The 14,234-nt window shown below is 38.6% G+C and overlaps 1 protein-coding gene across 1 annotated transcript; it reads left to right on the forward strand.

Annotated features, from left to right (window-relative positions):
- The first annotated feature begins 9,773 nt into the window (after nucleotides 1–9,773).
- Nucleotides 9,774–10,715, forward strand: LOC103588440 (olfactory receptor 8G2-like). Its single transcript, XM_008570114.1, is given in 2 exon segments — nucleotides 9,774–10,276; nucleotides 10,278–10,715. Coding segments are annotated over 2 exon segments (936 nt in total). The 5' UTR covers nucleotides 9,774–9,778.
- Nucleotides 10,716–14,234: the final 3,519 nt, after the last annotated feature.

Below are 14,234 nucleotides of genomic sequence, written 5' to 3' on the forward strand. Positions count from 1 at the left end.
CATTCTGTAGGTTGCCATTTCATTCTGTTGATAGTTTCCTTTGTTGTGCAGAAGCTTTTTAGTTTAATATAGTCTCATTTGTTTATTTTTTTCTTTTGTTGCTTGTGCTTTCAGACTCATGTTCGTAAAGTCTGCCCAGACCTAGTTTCTAAAGTGTTTCACCTATGTTTTCCCTTAGTAATTTTACAGTTTCATGTCTTAAACTTAAGTCTTTAATCCATTTTGAGTTGATTTTAGTGTATTGTTAGAGGTGCATGTCTAGTTTCATTCTTCTGCATATGGATATCCAATTTTTCCAACACCACTTATTGAAGAGGCAGTCTTTTACCGAAAGTATGTTTTTGTTCCCCTTGTCAAATATCAGACAGATGTAAGCCTGAGGAGTGATTTCTGAGTTCTCTATTCTGCTGCATTAGTCCCAGTATCTATTTTTATGCCAGTGCCATGCTGTTTTGATTACTATAGCTTTGCAGTATAATTTGAATTCGGTTGTGTCATGCCTCTAGCTTTATTTTTTTTGCTCGGGATTGCTTTGGCTATTCAGGGTCTTTTGTTGTTCTGTATGAATATTGAGATTGTTCTTTCCATTTCTGTGAAGAATGTCATTGGTGTTTTGGTGGAGATTGCATTGAATCTGTAGATCACTTTGGGTAGTATAGACATTTTCACAATGTTAATTCTTCCAATCCAAGAGCATGGAATGTCTTTCCATCTTTTTGTGTCTTTAATTTCTTTCAGTAGTGTTTCATAGTTATCATTGTAGAGATCTTTCACCACCTTGGTTAAATTGATTCCTAGGTATTTTACTTTCTTTGTGACTGTTGTAAATGGGCTTACTTTCTTGATTTCTGTTTCTGTTAGCTCATTGTTGGAGAATATAAATACAACTGATTTGGGGTTATTTATTTTGTATTCTGCAATGTTTCTGAAATTATTAACAAGCTCTAGGAGTTTTTTGATCTTTAGGTTTTTCTATCATGTCACCTGCAAATAGGGACAGTTTGACTTCATCTTTTCCAATCTGGATGCCCTTTATTTCTTTCTCTTGCCTGATTGCTCTGGCTAGTACATCCAGTACTATTTTAAATAGAAGTGGTGAGAGTGGACATCCTTGTCTTTTTCCTGTTCTTAAGGGAAAGTCTTCAGGTTTTCCCCATTCAGAATGCTACTGGTGGTGTGTTTGTCACAGATGGCTTTTATTGTGTTGAGATACTTTCCTTCTATACCTAATTTGTTGAAAGTCTTTACCATGAAGGAATGTTGAATTTTGTCAAAAGCTTTTTCAGCATGTGTTGAGACAATCATATGGGTTTTGTCCTTGAGTTTATTAATGTGATGTATCACATTTATTGACTTTCATAAGTTGAACCATCCCTGCAGTCCTGGAATGAATCCCACTTAATCATGGTGTATAATGTTTTTGATGTGTTGTTGTATTCTGATTACTAATATTTTGTTGAGGATTTTTGCATCTATGTTCATCAAGGATATTGGCCTGTAATTTTCTTTTTTGTTGTTGTGTCTTATCTGGTTTTGGTATCAGGGTTATGTTGGCATCATAGAATGAGTTTGGGAGAATGGCTTCTGTTTCAATTTTTTGGGATAGTTTGAGGAGAATTGGTATTAATTCCTCTTTAAAGTTTTGGTAGAATTCAGCTGTAAAGCCATCCATCCTGGGCTTTTCTTTGTTGGAATGTTGCTGATTACCACTTTAATCTCGTTGTTTGTTATTTATTTATTTATTTTTTTTGTCTTTTTCCGTGTCCGGCAACGGATCACAACCCTCAGTGTCGCCCCCGTACTGGACCGGGACCGGCAACGGGATCGCAACCCTCGGTGTTGCCCCCGCGCCTCGCTCAGCCAGTGAGCGGGAACCAGTCTGTATGTGGGATCCGAACCCTCGGCGGGAGCGCCACCGCGCTTCCTAAGCGGCGCACTAGCACAGCGCACCACTGGGCCGGCCCCTCATTGTTTGTTATTGGTCTGTTCAGGTTTTCTATCTCTTCTTGGTTCAGTCTGGGTAATTTGTATGTGTCCAGAAACTTATCCAGATATTCCAGGTTCTCATAATTGTTGTCATACAGTTGTTCATAATAGTCTCCAATGATGTTTCATATTTCTATGGTATTGGTTGTAAAGACTCCATTTTCATTTCTGATTTTTGTTATTTGGGTCTTTTGTTGTTGTTGTTGTTTGTTGTTGTTGTTGTTGTTGTTGTTAACCTAGCTAATGGTCTGTGTATTTTATTTATCTTCTCAAAAAAACAACTTTTTGTTTCGTTGATCTTTTCTATTTTGGGGGGTGTCTATTTCATTTAGTTCTGCTCTGATCTTAATTATTTCTTTCTGTCTACTACCTTTAGGATTGCATTGTTGTTGTTTTTCAAGTTCTTTGAGGCATAGTGTTAGGCCATTTATTTGAAGTCTCTGCATTCTTTTGATGTAATAGTTTATTGCAATAAATTTGCCTCTTAGTACTGCTTCTGAAGTATCCCACAGGTTTTGGTATGATGTATCTTTATATTCATTAGTTTGAAGAATTTTTTTGATTTCCTGTTTTATTTCTTCTTGGACCCATAGGTCATTCAGGAGCCTATTGTTTAGTTTCCATGTATTTGTATAGTTTCCAGGGTTTTGCTTGTTATTTATTTCTAGTTTCAGTCCATTGTGGTCTGAAAAGATACTTGGAGTGGTTTCAACTTTTTAAAATTTGCTAAGACTAGATTTGTGACCTAATATGTGGTCTTTCCTGGAGAATGTTCCATGTGCTGTGAGAAGAAAAAATATTCTTTAGTTGTTGGGTGAAATGTTCTGTATATATCTGCCAGGTCCAGTTGGTCTAAGGTATAGTTTAAATCCTGTGTCTCTTTGTTTATTTGTTGCCTGGAAGATCTTTCCCATACTGAGAGAGGGGTGTTCAAGTCACCCACTAGTAATGTATTAGGGCCTATTTCTTTCTTTAGGTTTAAGAGTGTTTGCTTTATATATCTGGGTGCTCCAGTATTGGATGTACACATATTTATGATTCTTATGCCTTCTAGCTGAATAGGTCCTTTTATCATTATATAGTGGCCTTCTTTGTCTCTTTTTATGTTTTTTGGTTAAAGTCTGTTTTATCTAATATAAGAATAGCTGCTCCTATTTGTTTTGGGTTTCTTTTTGCATGATATATCTTTTCCCGTCCTTTCACTTTTAGTCTGTGTGTCTCTATAGCTGAGATGGGTCTCCTGAAGAAGCATATACTTGGGTCTAGCTTCTTAATCCAGTCAGTCAGTCTGTGTCTTTTGAACGGGGATTTTAGTCCATTCACATTTAGGTAGTTATTGACACGTATTGCTAAATTCTTGTCATTTAATTGCTTTTTGTTTAGAGGTTTTAAATATCTTTTGATCATTAATTCTCATTTTATTTCTCTTCTTCAATGTTAGTTGGAAATTTGAGGTGGCATGATTTAGCTTCTTACTCTTTCTTGGTGGCATTTTTGTTTCAATGGCAGTTTTCGCTCTTTCTTGTATATTCACGACAGTGAATTGTATCATCATTATTTAGATTCCAGATGCAGGACTTCCTTGAGATTTTTCTGCAGGGCTGGTCATGTAGTGGTGAACTTCCGCAATTTTTGTTTGTCTGGGAAATACACTATTTCTCCCTCATTTCTGAAGGAGAGCCTTGCTGGGTAAAGAATTCTCGGCTGGCAATTTTTTTTCTTTTAGTGTTTTGAGTATATCATTCCACTTTCTTCTGGCCTGCAGGGTTTCAGTTGAGAAGTCTGCTGTTAGTCTGACAGGGATTCTCTTATAGGTGACTTGATGCTTTTCTCTTGCTGCTTTTAGAATACTCTTTGTCTCTGAGCTTTGCAAATTTGACTATAATGTGCCTTGGAGAGGATCTTTTTGGACTGAATCTGTTTGGAGACCTTTGAGCTTCCTGGATCTGAAGGCCTGCGTCTCTCCCTACACCTGGGAAGCTTTCTGTTACTATTTCCTTGAATAGGGTTTCAATACCTTTTCCTTTCTCCTCCCCTTCTGGAATACCCACAATTCAGATGTTTGAGCACTTGAGGTTGTCTGCTGCTATCTCTCTTAAATTATCCTCATTATTTTCATTTTTATTTTTTTTATATGCCCGGGTTATTTCAAAAAGACCATCCTCAAGATCTGAAAAAAAAAAAAACCTCTGAAATACTTTCTTTTTTTTTTTTTATTTTTTATTTTTTTTTCCTTTTTGTCTTTTTTTCGTGACCAGCAACGGATCGCAACCCTCAGTGTCGCACCCGCACCGGACCGGGACCGGCAACAGGATCGCAACCCGTGTTGCTCCCGCACCTCGCTCAGCCAGTGAGCGGCCGGTCTGCATGTGGGATCCAAACCCTCGGCGGGAGCGCCACCACGCTCCCAAGCGGCGCACTGTAGCAGTGCGCCACCAGGCCGGCCCTGAAATACTTTCTTTTGCTTGCTCTAGTCTGCTGCTCCAACTCTCTGTTGTGTTTTTTATTTCACTGAGTGAATCTTTCATTTCTAAGAGTTCTGCTACACTCTTTTTTAATGTATTAATCTCTTTGTAAATTTCCTCCTTCATATTCTGGAGATTTTTTCTTATTTCCTTGTGTTCTCTAATTGAGTTTTCTTTTATTTCTTTGAGCATTCTTAAGGTCATTCCTCAGAATTCCTTTTCAGACATTTCAAGCATTCCATGTTCTATGGGGTCTTGAATTTGAACATTACTGTATTCCTTTAGTGGTGTCATATCTTCTTGTTTGTTTGTAGTCCTAGTATTTTTTCATTGATGTTTGGTCATCTGGTAGAGGACTTGCTTCTTCTGTTACTTTGGGGTTGGCTATAAGGATAAAGACATCCTCCTCTATTTGCAGGTTGTACTGGTGACTCTTCTTATACAAATGTAGTCAAGTGAGTAGCAGGTTTCCTGTAGAGTGGCCCTGGCTGCTACTATGGTGATGAGCTGTCTTTGTGGTGACAGAAGTTGTGCCAGTATCTATATTATACCACCTTGCTCCTGTTGCAACTTTCCATAACCATATACTGAGCCCCTGGTGCTGTGCAGGTCTCTGCTCACCTTGGGCTCTGTGTGCTTCCCTTCCCCCTGGGGCCTTAGACTGGGCTCCAGTGCCAAAAGCATCTCGGCTCACCTTGGCTGCTGCTGGGCTGTGTGTGCTTCCCTCTCCCCCAGGGCTATAGACTGAGCCCTTGTGCCATGAGGGTCTTTGCTTGTGCCATGAGGATCTCAGTGGCTGCTGGGCTGTGGGCATTTCCCTCTGGGCCTTAGACTGAGTCTCAGTGCCACACAGTTCTTGGCTCACCTTGGTGGCTGCTAGGCTCCATGGCAAGGAGAAGGAGTAATTTATGCCTCTTGTGTAGGGGGAAAGCTGATTCCATTTATCTTACAGCTTTATGAGCACTCTGGGTTCCAAAGAGGGGTAGATTTGACAATGTCATCTGAGTAAACTCTCACTTTTACTGGCACGAAAGAATGATTATCTCAAGTTTAACATTTGGATTTACTATTGCATGGAAGAAGAAGGGTGGCATTAAATGAGATTAAAATAAAATGTGTAATGCATAAATAAAATATATTAATATTTTCATAACTATTAAGATCCACTGGAAAGCTGTATGCCATGCTCAGCAAAGTAGTTCCTATAATATTTCAACAAAGCTGGGTTCATTCCTGGGTCCTTGTCTTCATTCATGTGATTTCCCAAACTGAAATGGCTTCCTGACTCCATCCTGCCCTTCCAAGTTTTACATACTTTCCAATGACAAGCATGAGAGTTTAATTCCTAAGCATTTCTCATCACTCCAGGTTATAATCAGACACACCTCTGGTTCATCACACATACTCTAATCATGATGTCTTCTCTTATATTGTTTACTGTTGATGAATGCTTCTGGGTACTATTGAAATTGTCAAATTCTTCAGAATGAAACTTCTGTCTTGCATCATATTATATTCCTTTCTCTATCATTTGATCATTGCTGATGAGCAACATTTCCCACGGTTTATGAATTATTTGGTTACTTTTTTTTTACTCTTCACAGCAATTTGCAAAACTAACTTTAAAAAAACAGATTAGGGGCCGGCCCGGTGGCGCACTGCTACAGTGCGCCGCTTGGGAAGTGTGGCGGCGCTCCCGCTGAGGGTTCGGATCCCACATGCAGACCGGCCGCTCACTGGCTGAGCAAGGTGCGGGAGCAACACCGAGGGTTGCGATCCCATTGCCGGTCCTGGTCCGGTACGGGCGCGACACTGAGGGTTGCGGTCCGTTGCCGGTCACGAAAAAAGACAAAAAGGAAAAAAATAAATAAATAATAAAATAAATAAATAAATAAATAAACAGATTAAAGACCAACATCTAACAACGACATACAGCATTTCAAAGTGAATTTAACTTTAAAAATTGCAATTGTCTCAAAAATAATACATTTTAATAATATGTTTACATTTTATAAATAATATTTATATAATTATTTAATTATGATAAATAAACTAAATAAATTTTACTAGCAAACAAATACTTTAGTCTTTATATAGTATAACATAATTTCTCTAATACATCTTTTTATTGTTTCTCATTTCTCTTTTATTTTTAAAGAAAAAAGTCATCATCCCCCTTCATTAGGCTTGTCAGGAACTCCTCCTGGGTCTCTGGCAATATCTACCTTATTGTAACTTGGGGGCTGCTTTCATTCAATAAATCAAACCTTTGTGACAATATCAAACACTTGAGAACCAACAGGGAAAAAGAAAAATTCTAATTGTTTTTTCCCCAAGAGCTGATACTTGTGGGCTTGGACTCTACTGGGAGGTCATTATCCTTGTTTGTTCCTAACCATACTCTTCTTTTCTATAACCAGCATATAAAATCATCACATCAACCGACTTTAGCAGAAGGCCAGATGGCCTTGGGCATCAGCTTTATCAGAGATCAGCGTGAGTGACTCAAAATAATTGCCAAGAAAACTTTTGGGCTATTAACTCCTCAAATCATCAAAATCATTTTTTTCCTCCAGAGAAATGAAGAAAACCGTGCAACGTGGACCTCTCTGGGATGGAAGTGGGGTATGTCTGAATCCCAGCCCTTGACTTGCAAAATCTTAGCATCTTCTACTCTAGCTTCTCTCCCTGTGCAAACAGAGATGCACATGGCTATTTATTTATCTCTACCCATCCGTTCTAAGATTCACACTCCCTGATGAGCACATGTTCCATATCATCTCCCTGTCCCCTGCAGTATAAAATTCTAGCAAGCACTTTTTTGTTCACTCATTTTAAGTGAGGCAGTGTGAGGGCTTTCCCTAGTTATTTTGAATCTGTAGAACAAGAATCTCTAAGATTCTTCCAACAATTTTGTTGAACACGTATTTATTGAGACTTAGCATATGCAAGGCACTGTGCCAAGCACTATATTGAACTTACAGTTAGTACAAAAGAAAAATCTGATAAATATGCATAATACTTGATACAGAACTCAGTAAGTGGCACATTTAAACAGAAGAAACATATCCATGGGCACATAGAAAATGGTCATATTAACTGAGTTTTCACAATTAAAGTTCTTAACTTAAAGGCCCTAACAATTGCATAGGATTTTATAGGATTGAGGTGATAGAAGAAGCGAAAAACTAAAGGAACATTATGAATTAAAATTAAGAATCTATTAAATATCCTTTTGAAGAATAACCAAACATGTAGAAAATTGCTGGGAGATAAAAGAAAAAAACTTTTCTTTTTTTTCGCCTGATGATACCATGTTTGAATGACATAGATATTAATTGGAGCTTTATTTGAGATAATTACAAATATTGATACATTTAAGAGGTTATTATTCCGTAAAAAAAATTCTGAATATCTGTACTATTATGTGTAGTAATATAGGAGGGAGGGAAAAAGAGCACATACTAAGAAAAACAAAAAATAACTCCAACCATCAACCGTGATTATGAGAACAAAAATGTTGGGCAAATGAAAAATATTTCAAAATGAAATTCAATGTGTTACAAAGGAATCAACAATGAAATCGATTAGGTTCTTACCAAGAGCATCATTTAATTTAATTTTCATGTGAGACAGATATTAGCATATTTGTTTTTCAGAGGCATGGTGAGTGGAAGCAGTTTTCCAAAGATCACACAGAAAGTAGGGGCTTGAAATGATATTTGAACCCTGACTGTCTAATTTAGTATCAGTACCCATTAGAATTATAAAATCGTAAGTCATTTGAGTTGAGGAGATATTCAAGATGATTTAGTCTAACTACCCATCCGATGCTGTGTCCTTAAACAGTATCTGTGAAGCAGGCTGTGCCCTAACACCTCTGGCTATAAGTAACTCAAGGTACGTTTGACTGTTGGATGTTCTTTTTTGTTGGATAACCAAATATTTCCCCCCCCAAATTTCAAGCAGTTAGTTAAACTTTGCTCTCTTGGAGACATACACAATGATTCTAACTCGTCTTAAATATAGCAATAGGTTGAGCATTTGGACACAAATGCCATGTGCCACATATACTTTTACTGCTAGCTACATGTCCCCAGTCATCTTAGCCACTCTTCAACTGACAAGATTTCAAGATCCCTTTTCTGAAATTGCCTGGTTTTTCTCTATTGCACGTAAAATATTGTACCCTAAAATGAAAACACTAATCCAACTGTTGCTTAAAAGTTAAGACTATGAATTTCCATTTTCTAGAATCTACTAATTTTCTTCGCAAATATAAACTAAAGACATATTAGTCTTTTTAAAAACACACTTCACAATATTGACTAGTACTGAATCTAGACTAAACTTTCTAATGATGTACTGCATGTGCTCGACTGATCCATGTATCCACCACCTTTAAATTCTACAAAGAGCACGTGAAAAATACATCACTATGAAAAGTGACAAGTGTAGAAGATATCTAGTGTTTCTTTTACAAACTCCTCATATTTTGGAAATATGGGTTGTTTTCTGACGTCCACTAATTTAATCATGAAGTCCACTTAACATGGACCAATCATAGCCCACTGCTCACCTGCCACAGGGTGAAACACATGACCTAAGTCTAGGTCCTTACATTACTCTCCAGGGGTTGTACAAGTTAGAACAACTGAGTAAAGTCCCTCATTCTAAGAAAAGCTGCTGAGGTGTAAGAATACTGTCCGCCAGGCACGCATGTTCCTACCCTGAGACATAGCAGGCCCGGGTGGAGAAAGTGGAAACACACAGAGTACCAGGTTCAGGCAATACTGGTAATTGCCCAAGTCTCCAGCTATTTTGAATTGGAATTCTACTAAGAGAAGTAGACAAACACAACTACTTTTATAGACTTATAAATCCTATGTTAATAAATCATAGAAAGCAGTTGTTCCTCTTCCTTATTCTGAGTCACAGGAAATTTTTTACCATTCTGCCATTTGACATTATTGTATGCTACAGAATATGGGAGGGAAAGAAGAGTGTTCTTGGAAATAACAGAAGTGTCCTTTCTTCTAATGGGGGTAAAAAAAATCCAAATTTGGTGTTTTCTTCTCAAAGGTTATGAAATATCTTAATTTTAAGTCCTTGATGTTTATAATTCCTCTTCTGGTCAACCAGAAACATTGGTTGTCCCAGAGTATCTGGAGAGGCTCAAAAGATGCCTGCATTATCTACCTCCTCTGTTGTGAGATAAAATAATGATCCTCACAGTTTGTCTCTCTCTCTCTCTCAATGAATGTACACACGTACATTCATTTACTTATTTTCTCTTTTTTTATAACTTAGGACATGCTGACAGCATAATGGACCCTGGAAATCATTCCTCAGTGACTGAGTTCATCCTGGCTGGGCTCTCAGAACAGCCAGAGCTCCAGCTGCCCCTCTTCCTCCTCTTCCTAGGAATCTATGTGCTCACGGTGGTGGGGAACGTGGGCATGATCGCCCTGATTAGGTTCAGTGCTCACCTGCACACCCCCATGTACTATTTCCTCAGCAGTCTCTCCTTCATTGATCTCTGCCATTCCACTGTCATTACGCCCAAAATGCTGGTGAGCTTTGTGACAGAGAAGAACACCATCTCCTATGCTGAGTGCATGACTCAACTTTATTGCTTCCTCATTTTTGCTATTGCAGAGTGTCACACATTGGCTGTAATGGCATATGACCGCTACATTGCTATCTGTAACCCCTTGCTTTACAGTGTCACCATGTCTTATCATCTCTGCTTCTGGCTCACAATGGGAGCATATGTTTTGGGTATCATTGGATCTACAATTCATACAGGCTTGACTTTGAGGCTTTTTTTTTTGCAAGACCAATATGATTAACCATTATTTCTGTGATCTCTTTCCACTCTTGGAGCTATCCTGCTCCAGCACCTACATCAATGAATTATTCGTTCTGGTCTTGAGTGCATTTAACATTCTGACTCCTGCACTAACCATCATTGCCTCCTACATCTTCATCATTGCTAGCGTGCTCCACATCCACTCTGTTGAGGGCAGGTCTAAAGCCTTCAGCACTTGCAGCTCCCACATCTCCGCAGTTGCTCTCTTCTTTGGATCTGCAGCATTCACGTACCTGCAGCCATCATCTGTCAGCTCCATGGACCAAGGGAAAGTGTCCTCTGTGTTTTATACTACTCTTGTGCCCATGCTGAACCCACTCATCTACAGCCTGAGGAATAAGGATGTCAAATGGGCACTGAAGAAAAGTCTGGGCAGGAGAGCATGTTCATGAACAAAGTTATCATCTCAGTTACAAGTCTTTAGTGTGCCTAGATGTGTAAGTTTTATGGTTTACTCTTCAAATTTTAGAAATTCAGTGCTGCTTTTTTATGTAACATATCTCCAAAATTTTTCCTGCGGTTCCCTCTCTTCAAATCTGTATTTCAGTGACTATCTCTGGAGCAATACTAACACATTACATAGTGTATTCATTTTTTTTGTGGCCCTTTACCAATTTCTAGCTAACCCCTCCTCCCCCTCCCCCTGCCCCTCCTCTGGTGGCCTCAGTTCCATTCTCCTGCTTTGAACGTTCAAGGAGTTATTGCAATGTTCTTTCTTTCCTTTTCTTTCTTTTTGTTTCTCTCTCTCCCCCCTCCCCCTCCCCTCTTTCTTTCTTTGTTAAATTTTTAGCTTCCACTTACGAGTGAGGACACATGGTGTTTCTCTTTCTGTGCCTGGCTTATTCCACTTACCATAATTTTGTCTAATTTCATCCACATTTCTGAAAATGACAGAATTTCATTCTTTTTTATAGCAGAGCAGTATTCCATTGCATACATATACCACATTTTCCTTATCCAATCATCCGTTGATAGACGTTCAGGTTGGTTCCAACTCTTGGCTATTGTAAACAGAGGCTGTGATAAGCATGGGAGTGCAGGTATCCTTTCAACATGATGATTTCCATTCCTTTGGGTACATACTAATCAGTAGGATTAGGGGATTGTATGGCAGTTCTATCTGTAGTTGTTTGAGGATCCTCCGTACTGTTTTCCATAATGGCTGCACGACTTTACAATCCCACTAACAGTGTAGGAGGGTTCCCCTTTCTCTGCATCTTCACCACAATGTGTTATTCTCTGTCTTTTTTATTTTGTCAGTCTGACCAGGGTGAGATGATATCTCAATATGGTTTTGATCTGCATTTCCCTGATGCTTAGTGATATCGTCTGTTAGCAATGGTGTTGGTAATACCAAGATCAATATATTCAGATCCCTGTACCAGTCAGCCACCAAAAACAAACAAACAAAAATTCCCTATAGGAAAAGACTCTTGAGGCTTTAAAAAAAAACAGTTTTTTAAAAAAATAATTATACAAAAAACATGAACTAGAACAATTATGATGATGATGATGGCAATGATGATAGTAAAATATTTTATTGGGATTTTATGGAATATGTGGATTTCTTTATTTAATAATTACAGTATTCTCTCAGAGCAAGCCTGAATATTATTCCCCTTTCAAAGATGAAAAAATTGTCCCTCTACCAGCCAACCACCAAAAAAATAAAATAAAATAATTTTTAAAAAATAAAGATGGAGGGCCGGCCCGGTGACACACTTGGTAGAGTGCGGCGCTTGGGAGCGTGGTGGCGCTCCCACCGAGGGTTCGGATCCCATATAGAGACCAGTCCGCTCACTGGTTGAGTGCGGTGCAGGAGCGACACCAAGGGTTGCGATCCCGTTGCCGGTCGCGGTATGGGCACAACACCGAGGGTTGCGATCCCATTACTGGTTACGAAAAAAAGACAAAAAGGAAAAAAATAAATAAATAAAAATAAAGATGGAGGGCCGGCCCGGTGACACACTTGGTAGAGTGCGGCGCTTGGGAGCGTGGTGGCGCTCCCACCGAGGGTTCGGATCCCATATAGAGACCAGTCCGCTCACTGGTTGAGTGCGGTGCAGGAGCGACACCAAGGGTTGCGATCCCGTTGCCGGTCGCGGTATGGGCACAACACCGAGGGTTGCGATCCCATTACTGGTCACGAAAAAAAGACAAAAAGGAAAAAAATAAATAAATAAAAATAAAGATGGAAAAATTAAAGCTATTTAATTTGCATAAATGCTCAGAGTCCCAAATAAAATAAGTGACTGAGCCTAGAAAGTTTGGCTTCAGGACCTGAAGTATTAAAGTGATACATGGTCCAGGTAACTGTGGGTAGGTCTAAGGACTTCTAAAATTCCCTTCTACACATCAAGAGTCCCCCAGTTCCCTACATGGCTGTTTTGTCATCTTCTAAATAGCTTCCATGCTTTTTTCACTGTTCTTTCATTTGATATAATAAAAATAATCAAAATCTTTCAAGCCATAATAATCAAATAAAAATAGAACAAAGGCAGACTTATTCTAGTCTCATTATAGAGACTGATTATAGAGATTCAAATTACTATACTTGATAGTAACTATTTATATAAAAGTAGCCCAAACAACATTGTATTATCTTTACACCAATAATGCTATAGCTGTTTATGAGGCAACTGCTCATGATAGTCAAAAATCCAGCTAAGTTGTATCACTTTCATGAGGTTCATGCTCTTTTGCCCCATAATTTACAGTTAACATTTCATGTCAATTTTCTTTTAAAATTTCTTCCCTCACCTCATGTGATTGCTTTGCTGGTTCTAGACATTTAACATCTTGTAATTGTGGGTTTACATGATCTTCTGAATATTCTTGCCTTCTGTCTCTCCCAGTTCAAACCATCCTATCCATTATTGCCAGATCAATACTCTGTTGTTTTGTATTATTCAACCTGATATAACAAGTTTTCTGTTTTCACCATATTTTTCAAATATAGAAAAAAAACATTTTATTGTCTTTTTACCACCTCTATATTCCATTATTCTTTTATTCATTGCAGTTAGACATTCATTCTCAAATTCCTTCCACACTGATTATTTGAAGCAGTCTTCATCAGTCATATAAAAATGGCCATAGCTGCAACTCTTGTCTTAGGCATGATGCTCTGTTCAACATATTGTCATATGCAAATACACTAACATGGGACCAACAAAAGAGCCCTGTTAGGCAGACCCTTGAATCACCAGGGCTTGAGCTCATATAGAAAATAAAGACTAATCGAAAGGCAATAGTATCCTGAAGGAAATAGGGAGAAAAAAATCTGTGCAAACCCGCAAAGACATGTCATCATATTCAGGGTAATACAATTGAGCTACAAGGATAGAAGAGTATGCAGAAACAGTTCATCAACAATCTCTAGGTCACTATTAGATGTTACTTCTTAATTTTAGTGAGGGGATCTGCTAACAGCTTTTTTTTTTTTTTTTTAAACGATGACCGGTAAGGGGATCTTAACCCTTGACTTGGTGTGGTCAGCACCATGCTCAGCCAGTGAGCTAACCGGCCATCCCTATATGGGATCCGAACCCGGGGCCTTGGTGTTATCAGCACCGCACTCTCCCGAGTGAGCCACGGGCTGGCCCCTGCTAACAGCTTTTTAGGCAAGGAAATGACACAAATAGTTTTGCATGCTAGTAACATCCCACGTAAGTTGCTGTGGAGGAAGGACGGAAAGACAATATAACTGAATTCAAAGAGAAAAGTGAACAACCATTTTACTGTTCTAAGTAAAATATTGCACGCCACTGAGTGAAACTGGAAAGGAAAGAGATTTCAAGAGAGTCTGAAAAGTTGAATTGTTAAGACATGGCTGATTAGGAGTTTGCTAAAAGTTCTGGACATCATGAAGTTGAATACAAGTTGCTACCTTGGATTATTAAATGAAAGGA

The sequence above is a fragment of the Galeopterus variegatus genome, unplaced genomic scaffold (genome assembly GCF_000696425.1).
Source record: "Galeopterus variegatus unplaced genomic scaffold, G_variegatus-3.0.2 Scaffold569, whole genome shotgun sequence".
NCBI lineage: Eukaryota > Metazoa > Chordata > Mammalia > Dermoptera > Cynocephalidae > Galeopterus > Galeopterus variegatus.